We start from the raw sequence: 24,139 nt of genomic DNA, 5'->3' as shown, positions 1-24,139 counted from the left end.
TTAGTCATGGTGGTTACTTGACAGTTTCACGCTTTGGTTTTTGTGGTGATTAAACAAACAAGATATGACGTGTTTAACAGTCAGCTTTAGAGGTGCTGGTAGGCAGATTTTGTTACATTCAGACAGAGCCAGGCTAGCTGTTTCCTCCTGTATCCAGTCTTTATGCTAAGCTACGCTAACTGGCTGCTGGCTGAAGTCTTGTATTTACTGGACAGTCATGAGAGTGGTATCAATCTTCTCAACTAACTCTCGGCAAGAAAGCAAATAATTTAACTGTTCCCTCAATGGTGATTGACTTATCATCTTTGACTATATCTCCTCTTTCCGCTAATGTATGTTTTGCACTCTCTTTTAATACACAGAGTGTGGTGATTGATGATGTGTCTGCAGCAAAAATTCAGAAGCTGCTGCTGATCGTCACCATTGTGTCCAACTTCCCGCTCATTATTGTGGGACTTGGTGGCATTATGCTCCTCATCTTTATCATTCTCCTCATCCGTGCCCGCAAACAGAAGGTATGGAACCGGTTTTTGCCTGATTTTATTCCAACAGCTTACAATTTGCTGGCTCTTTCCTAATGAGTATTAATTTTGTGCAATTAATTAATTTTCTTAACCACACCCTAATGGCATGTATTTATCACTGTATGTCTCTGTGCAGAATGAAGTAAAGCGCATTGTGTTTACCAAGCCTGTCTATGCTGTAAGTCTTTGGTTTTCTGTGTTGTCTTTGCTTTAATCAAACATTGTCTATATGCATTTTTAATCTAATTAAAAGTTGTCCTGAAATAACTCTGGTGCTGTACAACAGACTTACTGTGTCTGTGTTTAACACATTAACATAATGTGGTGGTTCTAAGTCTCTATTTAAGTACTGTGAAGATGTTGATCTCAGGTTTTATAAGATGCCACGTTAAAGGACATCAACCCTTTTTGTTTATAGATATAATAAAACAATTCAAGTAAAATTTGATTAGTTTTTAACACTTTTTTTTATCCTCAATCTCCCACTACAGACCACTGCTGAAGATGACACTTCTTACTCTCCAGTCAGCGACAAGGAAAAGGACGATCCCCAAAATGGAACCTATATTGGTTTGACACCTAAATCCGACCCACAAGCTTGAAGAGAAGGGAGGAAAGGGACAGGAAGGGGCTTTGTACATCGACAACCCTTTGAATTACAAATAGGGATTTGGGTTTTCAGGAGAAAAAGATCCATCATAGAAAATTGTTAATATCCCCGTTATAATTGGAAATCTGTTTGTTTTAATGTTTTACCCCGGGGGAGGTTTGCGTAGGGGCAGAGGGGAGGAAATAGTTTTTGGTCTCAAATATAGTGTATTGTATTATTTTGTTTTTGTCATTAAGAGCTACCCAAAGTCCAAGTCTATCACGCTGGATTGACCGGAAAAGTTTGACATTCATTTGAAAACCTTGCGTGTTTCAAGGGCTGTTTGGCTCTAATCGGATTCAATCAAATTTTCAAATCAAACAGGCTGCAGTTCTCTAATGACTAGAGATGGAGAGCACACGTTCTGGTGGTCCTAAACAAAACACCCTGATAACTCAAAGAGGTTTGGGATAATTTTATTTTTATGCTGTGGCCCCACCTCTCGCTCTGTTCGGCTAGATTAGATTCTGACCTCTTTTTGAACTCAGTGCTTTCAGATAACAGCGACTGACTACTATATATCAGGGCGTAGAGGGTGATTTGGGACCAGGGTAATGAAGTTTTTTAGACATCATACATCACTCTCAGGGGGGCCTCTGTTTAGATATTATCAAACATTATTATCGCAGCAGAGAAAAGCAACATTTACAGCAAGTCTTCTGTTTTTGAAGACATTTAAATCTGTTCAGTATTATTATGTTTCATTTACATTTCAACCTAAACTAAATGTTACAAAACATTTTCATGGCTCATTATTTTTCAATCCATGCACTGTATTTTAGAGGGAGGCCTGTGCACATCATTGAAAAATCTTTAGAGTATGGCATATTTTTGTATAGATATGTTGAACTGCTTACATTCCTCTCAATGTATGACGGGGGTGAATATCTGACATAACGCTGTATATTTTGGAGACCTTATTTTTTGTAAAATAAGAGGTCCTCACCATTTTTTTTGTGAATGTTCATGTTGAAATGTTCGAATGAAGAACATTTTTAGTTCCCAAATGTGCCATAATGAGCTACGCTTTTTTCAGCCATCTACATTTAGCCCTGAATATGACAGGACTTGACAGTTTAACATTGATTCATACTTTATTGACTTTTTGTGTTGACAGTATTTTTGCACTGTGTAATAGCTTATCCTAACTGACATTCAACATTTATTTCAGCTTATTATCAAATCAAAATGTGCTCTGGCATAGAATCAAATCAGTTCTTGGATTTGCTGTTCGTTTTTTTACATCATAGTAGAGTTTTGATGTTGTTGAAGGCCTTTCTAGTATTGTTGGTGCTGACACACAGTAAGGCTTTTGTTTTTCAATTTATCTGAACTGCTTGTGAAAGACTTTCAGAGATTGTATGTCAGGGGTCCAACCAGTGCAACTCAAAACCCATGATGGTTCAATCCTAAGAAATGCTGTAGTTGAGCCTTTAAATGAATCAATGTTACTGGATTTTTTTAAAGTATTGTATATGTTTCACGTATTTTGTGAAAAGAACGCCATGTCATACCACCAAATCTACTCTTAAGTGGATACCTTTTTTTTTTTTCTACAGCTACCAAACAAAAACTGAGCATGAAACACGTTGAGGTTGATAGTTTTTGTATAGCCGGCAGGGTCAAACTGCACTGTGAAGAAGCTCTGCTGAATGATCGATTTTTTTTTTGTACGGGGCTACAGCTTTCTCACTCAAGGCTGTTTAAAATATTACATTTCAGGTGTCATAGCAGCATGTGTCTCTATAGACTCATTTACTGTGATGTAGAATTTGCTGCAGAATAACTAAAATCGAACACTGTTGAGCCCGGCTTTTTTCTGCTGTTATTCATAGTTTTAACATTTTAAGGGTGACTCAGTTACTTCATACCACCTCTTTGTTACATTCACTGTTGCATTGAATATATCAGAAATTTATGGAGAGGTTGTTTCATTTAGAGATTTTTTGCTTCCTCATTTGATTTGTGTTTGATGTATACTTTAATTCAATTATTAAAAAAGTAATTAAAATAGTGAAGATTCATGGAGAGTGCATCATGTAGTCTTATAAATTTGTGAGAGGGTGAATGAATGGATAAATCAATAATTGTTTTGATGCAAAAAAACAACACAGTATTACACAATATTATATTAGTGTAGAGGTTAAAGAGGATAAATTATTTTGTTGTTGATAAAACCAAAACACGGAGAGCACCATATGGACTTTACACTGGGCTGCGTTGTGCCATACTTTGATTACAGATTGTACTTTCTAAAATTATCATTATTGCTATAACCACATATTCTTCTAATTGTCACTTGTTTTGAATGTTGACTGTTAATGTTGTTTTTACTGTGTACACAAAAATAAAATTAGTTTCAGTACATTTGTCTTCCTTTCCTTTTCCTTCCTTTCCTGTCATTTTTAGGCAAGTTAAAAATTAGAAATCCGTAGCAGTGCTTTGCAAATAAAGAAAAAAATATTATGTTGTAATATATAACCTACTGCTGAATTGATTAGTTGATTAACAGAAAAGTTATCATGATAAAAATTTAACTTGTCTTGATTTTAAAGTAAGGGAAATATTTGGTGGTGTTTGTTAGATGGGAGATTTGAAAGGAGACAGAATGCTCTATATTACTAATTAATTACTCTAATTTTGTTTGTTTTGTGTTTCTCTTGAAAAAGATTTATTCATATGTCATAATTTTCAAGACGGGACCCTTTGGCATCTTAGATAGTTTTGAATGTTTTTTAAAGCACCTGCAGTGAGGACAGGACACAGATTATTTGGCACTTTTAGAGATCTATTTTTTGTCTCATGTTGCATTGAAAACTCATAAATGGTTGGATTTTTAGGCCTCTTTAATAGCTAACACATACTAATATATAATAAATAATATCAACAATATACAGGTATTTCGCATTCACCCTAACATGACCCACCGTTAACTGAGATTAAAGCACGGGTTCTCAATTTTAGTCTTAAAATAACAGTCAGTTGCCCAAATGAATATTGAAATAGGTTTTTCTTGCCATAATTATTCCCCCTGTTCATACTGGACATTAGAAGATCCCTTCATAATGCACTTACAATCTGAGTAATCAACAAGCCTCCTTCTGTGCAAAAATGTATTTAAAAGTTTATCTGAAGCTAATATGAATCTTGAGCTGTTCAAATGAGTCAAATCAAGTAGACAGTCTTTTTAGTGCTCGACAGGGAAACACTGTCTGAGGAAACACAAAGATGGAATTTGATGTTAAAAAGACTGTTAATGTGACAGATATCTATCATTTCCATTAAAAGTGCATTTGAAGGTGATCTTTTAATAGCCAGTATGAACAGGATTAATGATTACAGTGAGGAAAACCTCTTTCAGTGTTCATTTGGGCACCTGACTGATGTTTTAAGACAGACTTAAAAAATGGTGAACCTATCCTTTAAGTTATTTTACATGAGATGTTAATATTTTGTCTGATCTTTGTAGTAACTGCTTGTCTCTGGTCCAGACTGCAGGTGGCGATAATGCGCCGTTATGTTGGATGATAACTACCTCTAAAGGAGGAGAAGAAGAAGAAGAACTGACAGTCAACCAACATGGCGTTCAGTTTTGGCGGCGCTACGACGAACACAGCGGCAAGTAAGGACATTTTTATTCAACTTGAGAGTATTTTAAGGAGCCTGGAAATACGCCACATGAAAATTGTTCAAAACACCTTTGGTTTGGTGTGTTTATATCAGCACAAATTATAAATAGTCAGCTGACAGCTCACACCGAGCTACCGTTATGTTAAGCTACCGGCTAACGATAAACCTCATGTGCTAAACTTCACATATCTGAGGCAGTTAATTAGCAGTTATGCCTCATATTTTGTCAGTCGTTTTAATGATACTGAAACAGAGCTCAGTTGCTGTTTAATGTTCATTTGTACAAATGACTTCTACAGTTTTCATTTTTCTGTCAGTGTTACATGCGTCTAAGCGTCTTTTGAGAAGAAAGCACTTCCAGGTTCATGGGATCAAAATAAAGGAATATAACAAATACATTTACCAAACTTTACACACATGAAACACACTGTATTCATTTACACTGAGCGTTAACGATTAATTTGATGCATTAAAACTATTTTCAAGTTTTGGGTAAGTGATGATCATATATAAAACATATTTAAAAAATAACCTTAACTCAACCCTTCTTACAACAGCACCACATAGTCTACACCCCAAATCATCTTACCAGCACAAATTACATAAATAAATAATAATATTATAATAAATATTTCACATAAATTATGTTATGTGACTTATGTAAACAGTAAGAAGAGAGACTACTTTCTTTGTTGGATATTAAGGCTTTTGTTTACTTACCAAGACAAAGCCAAGTTATGCATAAAATTGTGTTGACTATATTTAGGTATGCCTGTATTCAAATCTAATTGTATGTATTGTGAACTGACGGCCTATTTTGTCTCTGCTTTGTCTTCGTAGCTCTTACAGCCCCTGGTTTTGGGGCTGCCACCACCACTGCTGCTGCACCAGCTACAGGATTTAGCTTTGGCTCCACCAACACTGGTACGATACACCTGTTATGCAGACATGTAGCTGTGTATTGTTTTGTTTTTTTCCTATTTAGTCCTGGCTCTTTAAAAGCACTTGAAGACTGTTTTTACAATGAATGAGCCCATACCAGGCCTAACTTTCTGTCATTTAACTCCTCCATGTCATTTTCTCTCTCTTGCTGCCTGCCTCCACTGGCTGCAGGATTTGGGGGGCTGGGAGCTGGAAACACCACGGCTGGTGGGTTTAGTTTTGGGGGGTTTGGTTTAAATGCCAACCCAGCAGCAGTCAGCTTTAATGTGGGGTGCTTTGGTACAGCAACCACCACTGGCACTGTTTTCAATTTTGGTAATAGCCTGGCTAGCACAGGTAGATGACCTTTGTGATTGATTTAATCAGTACAGTCTGTCTGTAAAAACACATTTTCATCCATTTTCACATCTATGTGGTGCAGTGCTTCTTCATCTCTCATGTTGATTTGTCTCACAAAACATCATGCATTGTTGTTTCCATTTGCATGAGGAGACAAAATGTTAAATTATGCACTCATCTCATTTGATCCCTATAAAAGGCTAGTGCATTTTCACCTTCTTTGTAAGACAGAAGAACAATGCTTGATTGAAATGATAGATTTCTTATCAATTGTTGTCCTTTTTATTGATGTTGAATGCTCTGTCAGGATTTTTCTCTTCTACTATATGTCAAAAAAAATCAGTGATTTAATTATTCTCTTTCCTCCATTTATCTATCTTCACCTCTTTGCCATTTCCTTTATCTCATTTGTCACGATGTGTTTCTCAGGCACGTTTGGTGGCTTTGGGACGACTACAACAACTGCTGCTGCACCAGGTTCCACTTTTAGTTTTGCTGCTCCCACCAACACCGCAGGTCAGTAGAAAAACCGCTTCATTATTAACAGAAAATATGAACTCTTCCTTCTTTTCTCTGCCATTTATGCTTATGTGCAGGACAGACAACATGCACACAGCACTTGCTTTAAAGCAGAAGTAGTTCATTGGCAGCCTCGCCAACTAAAGGCCCTTTCAGACACCATAATGCAAATATGATGGCAACTTTACATGTTGGTGTCATATTTGAATAAGAGTCTGAGGACAGCCTTAGTAAGCTGGACATAGTAACATTTCCATTAAACTTCCAACACGGCACAAGTCTGATATTGGACACGTTAATCTGAATTGATAATGTAAAGCCTGCAGCAGCACAAGGTTAAACATGCACAGAGAGGAGTTAAAGGCATGTCTTCTTGTGCCTGATTAGATCACTGTAATCAATGTATTATCATCTCGTATGCACAAAGAAAATAAATTCAGTTTATTAAACTATGAGCTCATTTTACATTAAGATTCGTCTCGTGCCAGGTCAGTCTATAAAAATCAATTTGTCCCCTTGTGGCACAGGTAAAAAAAAACATACTGTCAAAATCAGACCATCCTTCCTATTATGAATTTCCAGTAAAAAAAAAATTTACATACAGCATGTAAGCAAGTAGGAATTCAGTGAGTCCCATCTTAATGTCTTGTCATTCTATGCTTGTGTGCTGTTGGACTTCATAAAGGAGGCAAAAGAGTTTTCTGTCTAATACATGAGGAGGAAATTTAGAAAATGTAGAGAACTCACTAGTGAGAAGAGGTGGTAAGTGTTCCTCATGCTCACAGTGGTTTTTAATTAAGACTTCAGCTGCTAAATGAGTCCATCACTGATGCAGCCTGTGAGAGAACAAAAAACATCATTACTTTTTTAACTCACCGCTGTTCTCCAGCAGTCACACACTGCTCCTGCTCCCATACCAGGTGCCAAATATTGCAACAGCAAGTGGCTATTTCTGTCAATGTCCTATAAATATTTTGGGATGCCATTTTCACTGTTGGAAACAGAGCTAGTTTGCAATACAAGCAAAGATAGCAAGGAAGTTTTCTTTTTAAGCGGCATCTCGAGCACGCCCTCAACTACCCAGAGACAGAGACCAGAAATCCAAACTGAATTAGCCTGTAGTTCTTCCTTGCCCCCAACTACATCACAGCACAACTACACAACGGAAGAACAACAGATTTTGCAGCTGCGCCCCATAGACATAGCATATTGGCAACAACTGCAGGCGTTTTTCACACTATATCCCGAATTCATATAGCTAGAGATGGGGTTGAAAATTGGCGAAACGGTCCTTTTAAGTTGAGTCCTGCACGAATCCTGGTGTAGACCTGGATTAATAACAATGAAGGATAAAAATATTCAAGAAACATCAATTTAAGAGCATGAATTATACTAATTATCACTAACCACCAACCACCTAACAATGTACATACCTACAGTGTAAACATCGAATCAGCAAAAAGAAATAGAAATGGTTGAAACAATGGAAGAGTAGGAAAACATTTCAGTAATATCTAGCAGTCTTCTGAACTTTACTCCCAACACTGTTGTGTTGCATACTGCAGCACACTCAGCTTTGTGTTGAAATGCCAACACATAGCTGCCACTAGATGTCTCCCTCACTCCACCATAACACAAGTCCTTCTTATCTCTCTCCCAGTCACTGTAGATTTAAATGATATTCAATAGAGTTAATGTAGTTGATATTTTCTCACTGTGTTCTTCTGTCTAGGGGGGCTCTTTGGTAACACACAGAACAAAGGGTTTGGTTTCTCCTCTGGGCTTGGCACTGGGGCCGCTGCTGGGACATCAGGATTTGGAACTGGATTAGGAACAACTAGCCTGGGTGGGTTTGGAGGCTTTAATATCCAACCAACTCAGCAGCAGCAAGGTGAGATCCCATGTTTCCACATGTCAGTTTTAGTGTTTTCATTAGAAAATCATGGCTGGGACAGTTGCAGAACACTAAAGCTGATATCCATAATGTGTTTTTCATTAGTAAATTACTTTTTTTTTTTTTTTGAGGAAACAAGCACATTATCCGTGGTTGGGGAAACATTTATCAGCCTGTCCTGTGTGACAGTCGGTTTGAAACACAGCCAGCATTTTGGAAACATTGAGTTTCACATCATGTTAGTATTTCCCCCATTTCAAAATCAAGCAGAAGTCCAGCAGCGTTGTGTTTTTGCACAGGCTTATACACAATCTTCCACAACAACTCTGCTATACACCTCTCACTGCTCCAGAGATTGAAACCCATCAGAAAGTTACAGATTTCAGCCTAAACATCATCACTAGTCCGACAGTGTGCAGCCAGAGCAGGTGTTTGATAAAATGTAAAGAGACAATCTGACCTCTACTTCACCTTCCCAGGAGGCTTGTTCAGCCAGCAGGCCCAGCAACAGGGTCAGGCTCAGCCCACCCAGCTTTACCAGCAGGTCACTGCTCTGTCAGCCCCCACCTTGTTAGGAGACGAGCGAGACTCCATCCTAGCTAAATGGAACCAGCTGCAGGCTTACTGGGGCACCGGGAAGGGCTACCACAGCAACAACAACCCACCTGTGGACTTCACTCAGGAGAACCCATTCTGCAGGTTCAAGGTAACGGTGGATAGTTCAGTACAGTGGTTGGAAGTGTTGGTTGGTTCATTTGACTTTGAATAGCAAACAGCAGTCGTCTGTGTCTTCCTTGTGTTTCCTAGGCGGTGGGATATAGCTGCGTCCCAGTTAGTAAAGATGAAGATGGTTTAGTGGTCTTGGTTCTCAATAAAAAGGAAGCCGATGTGCGAGCTCAGCAGCAGCAGCTGGTGGAGTCCATCCACAAGATCATGGGGAGCAACCAGACACTCACTGTCAATGTAGACGGTGTCAAAGCCCTGCCAAACGACCAGTAAGTTTCTCTAACATACATACAGTGGTACATCTACACACTTGGTTTCTTGGTGATTTAATGTCATATATTGCAATAGATACTGAGAGGTGTTCTTCACCTGTCCCCCTGCTTCTCTCAGGACAGAGGTGATCATCTACGTGGTGGAGCGTTCTCCTAATGGAACCTCCAAGAGGATCCCCGCCACCACTCTCTTCAGCTATCTGGAGCAGGCCAACATCAAGGTCCAGCTCACACAGCTTGGGGTGGCCATGTCCGTCACACGCACAGAGCTCTCGCCAGCACAGCTCAAGCAGCTGCTGCAAAATGCCCCTGCAGGTTTGTGTCATCCTCTCGCTGAATTCAACACATTGTTGGTATGTGATCTAATTATCCTCAATAGTAATTAAAGATGTTGTCACTCCTCACTAGGAGTGGACCCTATCATTTGGGAGCAGGCCAAGGTGGACAACCCTGATCCAGAGAAGTAAGTTGGTTTAGAACATCTTTTTTTAGACTTGAAACTTCAGCTGAAATTATACCTTCCATGTCCGCAAGTATGTTAGGGTAGGCATGACATAAATTTCATCATTAGAGGGTGTACGTGTAGGCTCTGTATGGACATCCACGTACCTCCAATTTGTTGTGACCGCACAGCACAATGCTGTTTTCCTGAGGACACTGGTGGAACACGTCCTCCAAGCAGCCTCCAGAAAGTAGTATAAATACAACTACTACACGTCTGTGTATGTGTCCACTCAGGAGTATATCTGCGGCTTTACTGTACCAATAAATACAACAGCTTATATTTTCCAATGATGGAAATATGTTACACAGTTAAATAGAAATTCCAGTATTTTTCAACTTGGGTCTTATTTTCATAATTGTGGCCATTCTTATAACTTTATACTCGTCACCTCCATCGTACAGATTGGAGAAAAGTGACTCAGGTGAAACAACATGCATCAGGACATGCAGCACACATCTCCCAAAGCACAAAACACTTTTCTCTGAGTTCAATGAAAAGCAGAAATTAGCGTCCTGGATTAGTGGATTAGCGGTTGCTAACTGCATAGAGATCTACTTCCCAGGCAACTTTTTGGGCAAAGATAGCATGACCATGTCAGATGTGTTTGGTTTTTTACAAAACAAAATGCAGCTAAGATCTCATGTGTATCTCATAACCACAGAAAAGCAGTATGTACTTTTGTCAAACCTTGACAGAAACAATGGCTGCTCAACCAGAGTCAATACCATATCTCATGCCCTTTAATACATTTTGTGTAACTGGTTTTGATTTACATGATCATAATTAAGCTTAACACACTTAATTTTCCAAACTGATTTGGACATTTGACCACATTACACTCATTCTTTAAATAAAAAGAATAAAGAAGTTCCCTGACCAGCGCCTGTTATACCACAGCTTTTACTGACTGTTTGTTGTTGTTTACAAAAGTCAATAAAACTGCAGCTACATTTTCTGTGGCTTACTGTCATTAAAGTTTTCATGTTTTTCTCCAGATTAATCCCTGTGCCCATGGTGGGTTTTAAGGAGCTGCTTCGCAGGCTGCAGATCCAGGAGCAGATGACCAAACAGCACCAGACCAGAGTGGATGTACGTGAAAACACTGCTGCTGTTCTTTCTAGTCTGAGTTCACTAAGTGTAAAAAAAAAAAAAAAAAAAAAAAAAGGACATGGGCACAGTGCCCTCTGATTATCAACATTGGAATTTTGAAACAGATTTTGTGGTGTCAAGGACAGAGTACACAGATGTCCAATTCATGTTCGCTGCCAGCAGGACAGCTGCAAGTGGATCTTTTTAAAACCATCTTACAGTAGCAACACTGTAAACTAGTAATACTCTTCACATTTAGAAGTCGTTTTCTCCGTTAAGCTCTGTTTGGATTTCTAGGTTACATACATCATGTGAGGAAGACTTACCTGCAAAACATACACATTTCCAAATTGGACCACCATTAAAAGCAGTTACCTTATATTGACATCAAATGTCACAAGTCTTTTACCCAAACTCAGGAAGTTTGAAATCCTCATGAACAGTAGACTTGCCAGATGTGAAACTATAAATCTATTGGTCTTAGTATTTGTTGAGCAAACTATTAAAAAAGACAACAACATTAAAGATTTCTAACGAAAGGTAACAGGGCAAACATTGTTTACAGCTTAACGGGTCCAAAAAAACCCTTGAAATCTAATTTAAGGCAAAACATGTGAACAATTTTCAGCTTTCCTGTTTCCACTGACACATATATAAACTTGCAGATTGTCTCAAATGACATCAGTGAGCTTCAGAAGAACCAGGCGACCACAGTGGCCAAGATTGCCCAGTACAAGAGGAAACTGATGGATCTCTCTCACAGGGTGCTGCAGGTAACTGTTGCTTTTCTAACTTTATGAAATGAAAATGTATCGTAGGATTCTCGCTCTCCCTTTTTCAAGAACGGCGAAACGATCTGTGATGAATACCATCTACATAAACTTTGAATGAATGACCTGGCAATGTCTGTGTCTTTCCCTGCTTTATCGTTTCTGCCCCAGTAATTATTTATATTTATCACACTTCCTCCCTTATTTTCCTGGCAGGTGTTGATCCAACAGGAGATTCAGAGGAAAAGTGGTTACGCAATCCAAGTGGATGAGGAGCATCTCAGAGTGCAGCTGGACACTATTCAGTCTGAACTCAATGCCCCCACACAGTTCAAGGTAAGTTTCTGTGTTCGTGTCTAAACCACAACAGTAACGCTGCCAGAAATCCTCGTTGTTTTCCATTCATTAAGCAGGATTATTAAACCTCGAAATCAGGATAATATGGCTTTATCACATGTTTCAAATGCTATATTCACAGGATTTAGATTTTGATTAGTAATTCAGGAAACAAAAACAGTATTTAGAAATGGCGTTTGTGATACTGCAGTTATTTCTTTAATCGTTTAGGCTTGAATATTTTAATTTTACAATCCTTATTTAGCCGAGACTTATTGGGATCTGATTGTGTTTGTGAATTATCACAAGTTGCGTTTTTCGGCTGCTGTTAGAGATCAAACTACTACTTGAGGTAAAGCCTTTATCAAGTATTTTTTACAGTATTTGTGTTGTCGTGTCTCTCAGGGTCGGTTGAACGAATTGATGTCCCAAATCCGGATGCAGAACCACTTCGGAGCCGTGAGATCAGAAGAGCGCTACAGTGTTGACGCAGACCTTCTCAGAGAAATCAAACAAGTGAGAGTTGGCACATTTACACACAGTACATCTTATTTTCACATATCCGTGTTAGTGTTTCTAGTGTGGCTCCAGACCAACCACTGAATAATGACCTCTGACATTAGCTCAAATTTTAACTGAAGCTTCAGAATATCAGCAAATGAAAAGTCAAATTAATGTGTGTTTCTATCTACTGCTGTTTTTGTAAGTATTTGGAGTTGTTTTGTCAACATAAACAGCTGATGGTGCTATTTTACAGTCAGGGCCATTAAACCATTTCAGAAGAAGCGGTTGCAAAGAGATAAGCGCCAGTCAAACCACAAACTGTAAAAAATAACATAGAAAACATGGTGGAAATATGACGATATTTTGAGATTTAGTCGAATTTTCAGGATATCAATAAAAAAAGATGGAAATGATCTTCATAACTGTCTTTAAAAAGATTTTTGCCAATTACTAAAACACCTTTTCCTCACTTTCTCTCACTTTCAGCACTTGAAACAGCAGCAGGATGGTTTAAGTCATTTAATCAGTGTCATCAAGGATGATTTGGAAGACATCAAACTCATAGAGCACGGACTGAGCGACAGCGGACACATGAGAGGAGGCATCCTGAGCTGAGTCTACCTTACAAACACACATACATATGCTCAGACTCTCTTATTCTCAATATAAATCCTCTGAAAAGCGACACCCCCGAAGAGTCAACATGTCCTTTTTGTCTTGATATTGGATTAATCTTGAAGTAATCTGTTGCCTTTAGGTTTAATCACAGGAGCATCTGAACATGTTGGAAAAAATAAACTCTCTTTATCACCATTTCGGCAGGTTTATCAGGACTTTACCTCAGTATCTGTACCAGCAAAACAATGACTGGTTAATCTGTGCTTTCTGGACTGATACAGAAAGCTTAATGCAAAGACTCGACATGTCTAATAATAGCTCGCTTCCCTTATGTCAAATCAGATTATGGATATGAGATTGACATGTAAACAAGTTGTGGGATTGAAAGTGTGTTGTGATTGAATACATTGTAAATATATCTTTGTATTTCTTTTTTATGCTGTTGTTAGACTATTATTAAAATTTCATTTACATTTAAAACAAGTCCTCCACTGCATCTCTTTACTTACAGTATGTATATACTATAAAGGTGGTCTTATTTTCCAGTGTTTGCTTTCTGTATTTATGCCTGAACTTCCTGCCTGTCCATCTGTCTCCTGTTGTGTCTTTTACTGGTTTTTTACAGGTTACATACAGTTTTATCGAGGTGCTACTTAAATGGGACATCTCAGATTCCCTGTGTTTACCTCTTCACACAAGCTTTTTCCAACATCTCATCAAAGCAGGGCTTGAGTTGATAGGATTCATGTCCTGGATTCACATCCCCATAAGGATGAAAGACTGATTGGCAGTTGAACTGATTAAGCTGCTTTCGGACAGATTATATCCCCTCATGTCCCCTCAGTAGGGTCACCCATATCCCAAGGGTCTGAATTGTATAATGTTTAACAAGGCACAGGTAGTAGAGAACTTAACTTTCACCTGTGTGGAAGTAGTGACTGATCACTACGATCGCTAGTTTTGCAGAATATGTGTTTTCCTTAGGATTTTTTCTAGCAGCAGTGCTTTTGTGCGCTCACAGAGTCAGATATGTTTATTCATAGTTGTGTGTGTTAGTTTACCAGGAGCTTTTGATACTGGAAGGGCTCTGGAGGCTCAGATAGCTGTAGTTGTATTAATGTCAAATAATGAAATGCCTCAACACAGGAAATATAAACTGTTTTAATTTGATATAGTATATTAATAGTTCCCATTCGCTCACCAGTGGCTCCAGTAAACTTCTCAAAGCAGAGAAAGTGTGTGTGGTTTGTGTTTGTTGTGATTATGTACAATGTGTGGTGCTGCACAGCTGTTGAGAGCATATCAGGGAAACACTTTGCATGTAACGTTCTTAATGAAGATCACCTACAAGATGAAAATACTGACAGTAATGATTAACAAACACCAAAAAGGAGCATTCCTCAGGATTCAGAGCTTTTACTTTTGATACTGTGTTTTATTACCCATTCAAATATTATGAAGACAATAAAGCTTTCACAGACTGCTGGAAGCTTTGCCTGTTAATTCCTCCATATTCATATCTACATCTCAGGTCCCTGTCTTTACAGCACTTGATTTATTACAAACTGTTCTTAGAAAGGTGAAAACACTCTTGACCTTTTATGCTTAACTTCTGTAGGACATTCTCAACATGAAAGACCAAGACAGTATCGCACGCTTGATGTTTTTATATGTATAACGTAACAGGTGTGCATTAAATTACACACAATCTTTCCAGTACACCTTAAACTTCTTTAAGTTCAATAAAAAAAAGTTTTTTAAAAAAGAGCCCAAAATCTAAGAGGTAGAAAATATGTGTTGCAGCTCCATCTGTCACCTCACTCAGTCAAATAGATAATATACTGCTAACCATTCAGATTTCCACAGACAGACAGTACTTTGATTTTCTATGCAGCAGATGAGCAGAGACCTCTAACATGGCGCTGCTCCAGGTCTACATGTGTGCAGAGAGGTCCACCAGACGGAAAGCCTCCATGAACTCATTGATGTCAATGCCTCCGTCTTTGTTGAAGTCGATGCTCTGGGCCAGGTCTGCGATGGCCTTGTCACTGATCTCTGTCTTAAGATGCGAACTCAGGAGTTTCCAGGTTTGACGGAACTCCTCGAAGGAGATCAGACCTGGAAGGAGACATGAAAGAGGACGAATTAGTGCAAAGGTGTTGTGTATAGATAGGGGAAATGAAAGAAAGGCATTGAGCTAGTGTTCAGGATCCACAATAAGCTGCTTACTGACCTGAGTTATCTGTGTCTATGATTCGGAAGATGGTTTCCAGGTTAGAGTGATTTTTGTACATAGTCTCAAGGATGCTGGTGTCTGAGATCTGTCAGGAAAGATGCAAAGTATGTATTTATATGTGTCTGGTTTAACCATCTTTGCATGTGAGGGGTAGAAGAACAGGATGACAACAAAGGAAAAGAAGAAACACCTCTAGTTTGGGCTCAGTGATGGATAACTCCCTTATCCACTGCTGGTAATCTACCATGCCATGCTGAGTGCTGCTGACAAGCTGCGGGCGCAGCACCCTCCAGGGCAGACCCAGATTCAGCACCCTCTCTGTGGCACTGGCCCAGTGACTCAGAGAGATCATCCCTGGGACACGAGACATGAAGAAGTAGAGGAGTTATGGGTAATTGATTCTGATACACAACCACTAGATGGTGGTGAACAATCTTCTGTGGTGCATAACAGGTCATCTAAACATGCACTGATTTAGTAAATTGAGTAATAATTGCAACCGTGGGAAGCTGAAACTGGTGTTTGCGTACTTTACTTTGCCTTTTATACTGGAATTTTTTTTTTTAGGTCTTTTATCTTCAGCTAAAGCACAAAGTGTCAACATTTGTCGTTTCTCTGCTAAGTACCTGTGTTGTTAGGATCAAACTCCTGGAAGGCACTGATGAGATCTGACTTATGCACAAACAGTTGTTCCCTCAGAGCTCTCAGAGCTGATCTCTCTGTCCACCCGACACTGACAAAGAACAGGTAGAGAAAAACACAGATACTCATTTAAGTCTGTATAAATCTGGGAAAATTTTTGAACTAAATGATATTAATGGCAAATTGTAATTTGTGTGCCTGTTTGTGTGTTTTCTTTCACTTGAATCTGGTCATGTCTTAAATAATTTCTCAATTCTTCTTCATTCAAAGCCTTTTTGATACATTCTTCCCTGTAAAATTTTTCAACTGAGACTGCTGAAATGATGTTTGGACATAGATTTGAATGTTTTTCTTAGTACTTTCGCTTTCAAAATATATACCTTTGTCTCAGGGTGAGCTCTCTGCATGTCCTGCTGGCCTGATATTGAATAAAGTGGGGGACCAGATCAGGCCCCATTCTGATGTATGCTCCTCTGTTGCTGCCCTCCTCATAGTAGTTAGATGCTGAAAATATAGTCAGTACCTGGATTTAAAAAAAAAAAAAAAAGACAGCTGTAATTCAGTGTAAATTCAGTTTGTTGATTATTAATTGATGCTAATGGGGGGAAACACTAACAGGCTGCATGCTGAAATGAGAAGATTCATGTTCTTACAATCATCCGACTACAGTGTTTCTTAACAAAACTACTCAAAAGTGCTTGTTTCTATAATCAGTATTCCACCTTAAACTCTTGTCTCTGTCTTTTTGTGCTCACCCTGCGGTTGTGGCAGAATTCATAGCCATCCTGTTTGCACTCATGGGAGCGGATGAGAAGCTGGAGGTTGTGTCTTCCCAGCACTTCCTCCGTGACATCTGGCCCCCAGTAGCAGCCTCCGCCTCGCACCTCATTGGGAATGCAGCCGTTTTGAGGCATAGGGTCACTCCACAACATGTCCACTATCTGGGAGGATGAATCAGTGATCCTTTTCAGTTATTTAACCCACCAAACAGCATTAAATCAAGTTGAACACCTGCTAAAACAACAACTACTGAGATCCAGTTTCTTCTCCATCACTTACTTGTTTCCACTCATGCTGATCTGTTTCGTCTCCAGACTCGGGGTCAGAGTCAGAGTCAGACTTGCTCATATCTCTGTACAACTGGTCGAACCCAGCCAGTCTGCGCCTCCTCTTCAGCTCCTTCTCCAACGAGCAGTTGAGTTGGCTGCTCACGGGCAGGTTGTGGAGCGACCGGCGTGGGAGGTCGTGCCTGTGAGCCAGGGCTGAGCTTTGATAAGTCAGAGAACACACTCGACGCCGGCCTGCTGCTGCTCCACCAGACTCCATGTTCCTGCCGTTCATTGTCTGAGTCTTACTGCCGTTGACTGTGCGGCGGCTCAGCTTAGGAGGCCTGAGGGCCGACACATACTGCACAAAATCAAAAACACAAAGATGAAATACACATACAGATGCATTTTGGATATTTTGTACTAGTTCTGGATGTAAAATGCCCCAAATAGAGTCATCTCATTGATACTGAAGGCTTACACTGTGTCTCTCCACTCTGGCTATTATGTTGAGATCTGTCGTGTCAGAGATCCCTCCGTGCACAATCAGCACCTTGTGATCAATCACTGTGGCCAGAGGGAGCCAGCTGAAGATCTTCTGGAGAAGCTTTAGGATCTTTTTGCCGTGCATCTGCAGACCATTAACACAAACTTGGTCATCCAGTGCAATAGTGTGGCTTATTGATGTATTTTTAATAGTTTTTGGACAACAATGAAGCTCATTGGCACTAAAAATAAATTGCATTGAGTTTTGGATACACAGACATTACTTGTAGTGTCTGTAGTAATTTACTATGCTTTTTTTGATTTGTTGACAATATGAAAAATACAAAATATGACCAGCCTTATCCTTTAACCCATAGTCACTTGTGCCAGTTAATGAACATGTGCCGACATGATTCATTCCCCATGCAGGGAGTCAGACTTGGTGTATCAATGTGCTGCTGGCAGACAAATTGTTTTTAGTTTTTAAAAAAAACTTCTCAAGGAGTGGCCACATCACGCAAACTGAAGAAGTTACATGCTGAAGGTTACTTTTACACATGCTGGCTTGAATGAGGTAAAAATAGAAGTGCATGTGGTTTGTTCATTGAGATTAGAAATAGGCAGCGCTGGAATGTAACTTAGTACATTTATGCAGGTAGGTGCTTGTACTTTTGAGGTACTTAACTTGAATATTTTCATTTTATGCTACTTTTTTCTCCCCTACATTTATCTGAAAACTATAGCTACTGGTTACTTTGCTAATTATGGTTTTACATACAAAACATATGATGCGCTTTTATGATAAAATACATTTCTATAGGTTTAACAACCCAACAATAAATATATAACAAAAATAAAGGCTTAGATATTAATACAGTAGTAACAATAAGAAACAAGACCTACCCTGTATTTTCCCAGAACTTCTTTAGTGAAACCATATCTGGAAAAAGCACACAATAAATCAACAGATTAGTGAAAATCCATTAATGTGTGACCAAATTTACAAAACGCAAACTGGCAGAATAAGCCACTAAATGGGACTTAGAGAAGAAAAAAGAAGTGTGCGGGCTGTGAGCCAAGCTCACTGTACCTCAGATTAACTATGTGGTCCTCGTGGTTCCCTCTGTTCAGATGGACATCATTGGGGTAAACCAGCAGGAACCCGAACAGGATGAGCAGTATCTCTAAGGAGTTTTTGCCACGATCCACAAAGTCTCCATTGAAGACATATGGTTTCTCAGAAGACGGCAAACCATTCTGCACATGTTAAATTAATGGTGTCAGTTAAAGTGAATTATCCTGGCTGACAATATGGGGATTAACAAATTGTGTGTACCTTGTAGAATATCAACAGCAGATCTTCAAGATGTCCATGTAAATCTCCTAAGAAGGAACAAATAATCCATTAATATTTGTTGGCATTTCGCATGAGAAACAGTCGAGTGTTTCCAGGGCAATAAAAAGGATGTATGAGAAAATATCAGAGCAAAATATGTCCAGGAAATGACTGGTGTTGCGTACCACATATGGTAATCTCCTTGGTATGGCAGGTGGTGACATGATTGATATTTGGAAGAATTCTTAAAAGTCTCCAAGTCTCGCCAAGAATCTGCAGAACATACCGAGCATGGAGCTGCTACTGGGGAAAAAAACAGGTATGAACAAACTGAGGTAAACATTACACACTAAGCCTTCCTGTCACAGATTTTGTCTACTTTGTGTATCTGCCATCAGTGTGCTTTATCTTCCAAAAAAGCACACCTGCCTGTACCTACTTGTTTGTGCTTGAAGGCTTCCACCAGCTTCGACACCCCACAAAAGGTCAAGGGGAAGGTCAGATGGGGGCCGGTGTAGCCGTCAGGCACCTCAATACTCTTGTAGCAAAAATATCTCTCCCATTCGGTGTCACGGCAGATTTCATTCTCACGAAAGATGTGAGATATTAGGTTTCCTAAATTAAAGGCAAGGCAGGGAAGTCGATCAGTATCGTGAGGGAAAGCCTCCTTTACGTTTCTCAGCGGGGGGAGCAGACTGGGTGAGCTTAGATAAGCTCACTGTCAGTAATCTTATAAAACCTACAAGTCAGTGAATTAAACAGGAGTTGAGAAGCAGTGTCTTACTTTCGCTGCTGGCCGGGGTGAAGTGGTCCATCAAGAAGCCAAAAAAATTGTAGAGCTGAAAGAAGGGAAATGAGAATTTGTAGTGTCAAAGAAAAGATGAGTAAAAAAAACTGAGGAAAAGCCACAAACATGATTAATCTATATTTATTCTGTGCAAACCTTTTTCCTAAAACTGTATGAGCTCACCTTGATCTGGTCTTGCTCTCCTGCATATTCAATAGACTGGAAGATGTTCCACGTGCACCTGCGTCTCATCTCCAGCCGAGCAACATACTGACGGTACCAGCGCTGGATCAGCAACGCTGCTCTCATTGCTGAAGGACGGAAGAGAAGAGGAAGTACCCAATCATAACTATGATCTTTTACTCTTTTTTACTACCAGTACATTCATTCACTCTGTCAGATCTAGATCAAAAGACTCACCAGTGGCAGCTTCATAGAGTGCATAAAATTTAATAAAGATTGCAAGAGTTATCAGACACTGATAGTTGTTGAACACAAGCTGTAAAGTGTACAGATGTGATGGAGTAAAACAGATATTTACCTGGAACTGAGAAGCTCACTAAAAATGACAAAAAAAGACACTGACATTAAATTATTGCAATTATAAAGGAGCATTTCTTTTAAAACTTTTAAGCTTGACTATTCACTCAAACAATACCTCTGTTACATTTCTTCAGCTGTGGTTCTCTTTTTCCCATGCCACATCCCATGGCCCTTTGCAGTTTTCGCTGTAAAAGACAAAGATACTTTCATGTGTGAGTCTGAGATATTTGACCTTGTTTTTGCAACCTGTGGACAATTCAATAACAGATCTCAATATAGAAAACGGTCACAATCTAACACGTTTGGGTATTTTATCTGTTGCACGACACAGTTGAATCTTCCCCAGTGAGATGCGAAGAATTTCTTAATTACTTTTGTAGCAAAATAGTGGAGATTCGGCAGCACTTTAACAATGAATTGTTGACTTCTGCCCACCTTCAACATTAAACCACCTCAGTGAAAAGTCTCTGTCAACCCTGGAACATATTGTTGCACTTTTAAAATCATCCACCTGCCCTTCAGACCGCATTCCCACTTGGTTTTCAAAACCTGTATTTCAGACGGTTGGTCCAGATATTTTAGCCATTATTAATTGCTCTGTCTACTGACATTTTCCCTTCCTATTTTAAACATGTCACTGTTTACCCCCTGTTAAAGAAGCCCTCTCTAGATCCCTCTGTTTTAAGTAATTTTAGACCCATCTCCAAGCTACCATTTTTATCAAAGATATCCTCCTCTTGTGCGCCTCTCTTTTGTGGGGTCCCCCAGGGGTCTATTTTGGGTCCCCTCTTATTCACTGTATACATGCTACCCCTGGGGCAAATCATGCATAGACATGACATTGATTTCTATTGCTACACAGATGACACCTAATTGTATGTCCCGTTGAAGCCTGGTACCACCAATGTTTCTTGTATTATGCCCTGCCTTGCTGAAATTAAAAATTGGATGTCCAAAAATTTCCTGAAGTTTAATGAGTCCAAATCAGAAATGATTACAATTACCCCCTCTGGCCCCAGCACTAGCAGCGTATACAATTTCTCCTCTAGTCTGGATGCCTTATCTAATAATGTCCGTAAAGAGGCCCGCAACCTAGGTACTATTTTTGAACCTGAGTTGTCTTTTGATGCTCAGGTGAACAAAGTTTTGCAGTCCTGCTTTGTCCAACTGAGACAGTTAACCAAGATCACATCTTTCCTTTCTTCTGCAGACTTAGAAAAGGTCATACATGCTTTTATCTCTTCCAGACTTGACTTGCAATGTACTTTATTCTGGTATCAGCAGGCAAAACATCCAAAGACCATAGTTAATACAAAACGCTGCATGTACTAAGAGAAGCGACGATATTACATCAATCCTTGCCGCCCTTCACTGGTTACCTGTGAGTTTTAGAATTGATTTTAAGATTGTATTGCTTGTTTTAAAGCCTTGAATGGTCAGGCTTCTGTCTATATCTGTGATCTGCTAACTTCCTACGAGCCTGATCGCCGCTTGAGATCATCCAGCGGAGCCCTACTGATGGTTCCAAAATCTTGACTTGTCAATAAAGGTGATCAGGTCTTTGCTGTTCAGGCCTCACAGCTGTGGAGCTCCCTGCCTGCAGATCTCAGGGAGGCAAACTCAGAGTCATCTTTTAAATCTCCTCCTGAGAGTCACTGTCATCTTTAGCTTTTTCTCAACTGATGGTATTCGTTTTAACTTATTTAAATTATTTTATCTTGTTGATATCTTAAGTTTTGGATCTTATTCATATTTATCTGTTTTTATTGTAAAGGGCTTTGTAAGTTTGTTTTTGAAAGGTGCTATATAGATAAAGTTATCATTGTTATTATTATTGTTGTATTTGAAAATACTTTGATATGTGAAAATTAAATAAGACATATAAACAACAGCAACATAAACAAATCTAAATAATTTGACAAAACAATTCTAATTATGTATAATTACTGATTAACAACATAACTGTGTAAATTTGGGTAGAATAAGCACTTGTACACTTAATTAAACTTCTAAAAGAAAACTAAAAGCAAATAATGTTACCAAACCTATAAAGACAAAACAATCCACAGCCAAATAAGCACAATGCGCCAGATTGGCCCAAAAAAATCTTACCTGGACACGTTACCTGTCCTTCATTACTCCTCTTAACTTCTTCAGCACCTTTGAAGAAACTTCGCCATTTTTTCCACAAACCTGCCAGCCACACTGTTACAATTTTAGAGGTGGAATCAGGAATTAAGTTATGCGTTATCTCTCAGACTTCTCCATTTCTTAGGCAGAGTAGTACACGTCCCAGCGGCCGTTGTTGTGTTGTAATTGGACTTCCCCTCCCTCTCACCTGGCAGCTACACACTCTCAGCCATCACTAAAGCGTTGTGAACAGCAGAGCCAAGTGTCTCAGGCAGGCCCTTGTGATCACTTAAACAAAACAAGATGAAAGTGGATTAGGATTAAACCTTACTACGGCTGGTATCTACGCTGAATAAACGGATGAAGGCTCTGATAAAGGGCAGCAACTGTTTTGAAAGGAGGTTGTGTTGGCCTCGGCTCAAGACCTGTGTCATCATCCTGACTCGTATGACAACTAATCAATATTCTCTCTATCTCCATTAACACTTAACTGACCTAGCTAGCCTGGACCCTTTTATACTCAATAAATACAGACATATTAACTTATATTCATATTAAATTAACTTACAAGTGAACAATAGACAGACACAGTTACTGACAGGTTATTGTCATGCATGAAACAGTTTAATCATACGGTGGACATAATTATGTTAACACCATATTAACCCTCTATTGCATGAATATTTTACTCTATGATTTGGAAGATTGGGGTCTTCTGGTAATGTATCAATCACCACCACCTCACCCAGGTGTTTGATTTTTAATTGCACTGGAGCAAAAATGTGCTATATAGGTATAAAAACACCAAGAAAAATATTATATCTGTAGGTTTTAGGTAATTTGTATATGTAGTATTAGGTGAAAACAAGCAACATATGCATTAGAATTAGTAGTGAACAGAACATATATATTGTTCTTTATTTCTTCTTGTAATAACTCAGTATATATATATATATATATATACACACACACACACACACACACACACACACACACACACATATTGTTCTTTATTTCTTCTTGTAATAACTCTCTCTCTATATATATATATATATATGTATATGTAACTAACTAAATAAATAAATTACACACACACACACATATATATATATTATTTTTTCAAATATTATGTGAACCTCTATCTTCATTTTCTGAAAGCAGTTGCTTTTGTCAAAAGAGAGATGGGTATAATAGACATTTTTTTCACAAGAAATACAAAGCATAGAAAACACAACATATTTGTACAGCTACATGTTATTCTCTGCTATTCCTTACTTCCACTTTGCAAAATACTGTTCTTTCTACCATAAATGGCATATATGAATCATTCATGATTTAAGAAATATCTAATTCTATAAGAATAAAGGTTGCATGGTTTCTGTGTGTTGGCTTTAGACTGATGAAACCTACATACATGAAAACACACTAATCAATTGATCCAGTGCCTCTCATCCAGCTCATAAAATCTCCCTGTATCCATTATTTCCAGTGAGAATTACTGCAGTAGATAGTGAAACCAGGGTCATCATTTTACATCATGTTAACATCTCCATCATTGAGCATTGTGTTGACCTATTTAACTGCACTGAGGCAAAAAATAGAAAGTCACAGTTTAG

The 24,139-nt window shown here is 38.8% G+C and overlaps 3 protein-coding genes across 6 annotated transcripts in view; 2 read left to right on the top strand and 1 right to left on the bottom strand.

The window, feature by feature from the left end:
* LOC121885520 (lysosome membrane protein 2-like) overlaps positions 1–3,538 on the top strand; it is a 29,213-nt gene extending 25,675 nt beyond the window's left edge. For 2 of the 3 annotated variants that reach the window (XM_042395053.1, XM_042395055.1), the window contains exons 11-13: positions 363–515; positions 661–702; positions 1,016–3,538. In XM_042395053.1, coding sequence (XP_042250987.1) covers positions 363–515; positions 661–702; positions 1,016–1,126 — 306 coding nt within the window. In that variant the 3' untranslated portion in view covers positions 1,127–3,538. The remainder of the gene's footprint in view (positions 1–362; positions 516–660; positions 703–1,015) is intronic. The other variant, XM_042395056.1, reaches the window with a different exon arrangement.
* Positions 3,539–4,695: 1,157 nt separating this feature from the next.
* Positions 4,696–13,800, top strand: nup54 (nucleoporin 54). 2 transcript variants are annotated; one of them, XM_042395429.1, is made up of 14 exons: positions 4,696–4,795; positions 5,644–5,727; positions 5,917–6,081; positions 6,514–6,600; positions 8,336–8,494; positions 8,977–9,203; positions 9,305–9,492; positions 9,614–9,810; positions 9,904–9,958; positions 10,996–11,089; positions 11,755–11,862; positions 12,076–12,195; positions 12,601–12,711; positions 13,186–13,800. In XM_042395429.1, the coding sequence occupies exons 1-14, from the start codon at positions 4,753–4,755 to the stop codon at positions 13,312–13,314; spliced, it is 1,767 nt and encodes a 588-aa protein (XP_042251363.1). In that variant the 5' UTR covers positions 4,696–4,752; the 3' UTR covers positions 13,315–13,800. The 2 variants fall into 2 exon arrangements, with proteins under 2 accessions (XP_042251363.1, XP_042251362.1); XM_042395428.1 differs by lacking the exon at positions 5,917–6,081 and having other exon boundaries at positions 4,697–4,795.
* A 931-nt stretch (positions 13,801–14,731) lies between these two features.
* LOC121885720 (serine/threonine-protein phosphatase with EF-hands 2-like) lies at positions 14,732–22,813 on the bottom strand. The gene is made up of 18 exons (XM_042395427.1): positions 22,506–22,813; positions 20,509–20,578; positions 20,392–20,409; positions 20,034–20,161; positions 19,848–19,902; positions 19,503–19,678; positions 19,249–19,363; positions 19,064–19,110; positions 18,818–18,984; positions 18,631–18,667; positions 17,723–17,872; positions 17,255–17,602; positions 16,951–17,136; positions 16,576–16,718; positions 16,180–16,286; positions 15,744–15,907; positions 15,551–15,638; positions 14,732–15,435 (listed from the first exon to the last, which is right to left on the bottom strand). The coding sequence occupies exons 2-18, from the start codon at positions 20,558–20,560 to the stop codon at positions 15,251–15,253; spliced, it is 2,166 nt and encodes a 721-aa protein (XP_042251361.1). The 5' UTR covers positions 20,561–20,578; positions 22,506–22,813; the 3' UTR covers positions 14,732–15,250.
* Between the last annotated feature and the right edge of the window lie 1,326 nt (positions 22,814–24,139).

The sequence above is a fragment of the Thunnus maccoyii genome, chromosome 19 (assembly GCF_910596095.1).
Source record: "Thunnus maccoyii chromosome 19, fThuMac1.1, whole genome shotgun sequence".
Taxonomy (NCBI): domain Eukaryota; kingdom Metazoa; phylum Chordata; class Actinopteri; order Scombriformes; family Scombridae; genus Thunnus; species Thunnus maccoyii.
The sequence above is the reverse complement of the archived record's forward strand: the minus strand, read 5'-3'. Positions and strand labels throughout refer to the sequence as shown.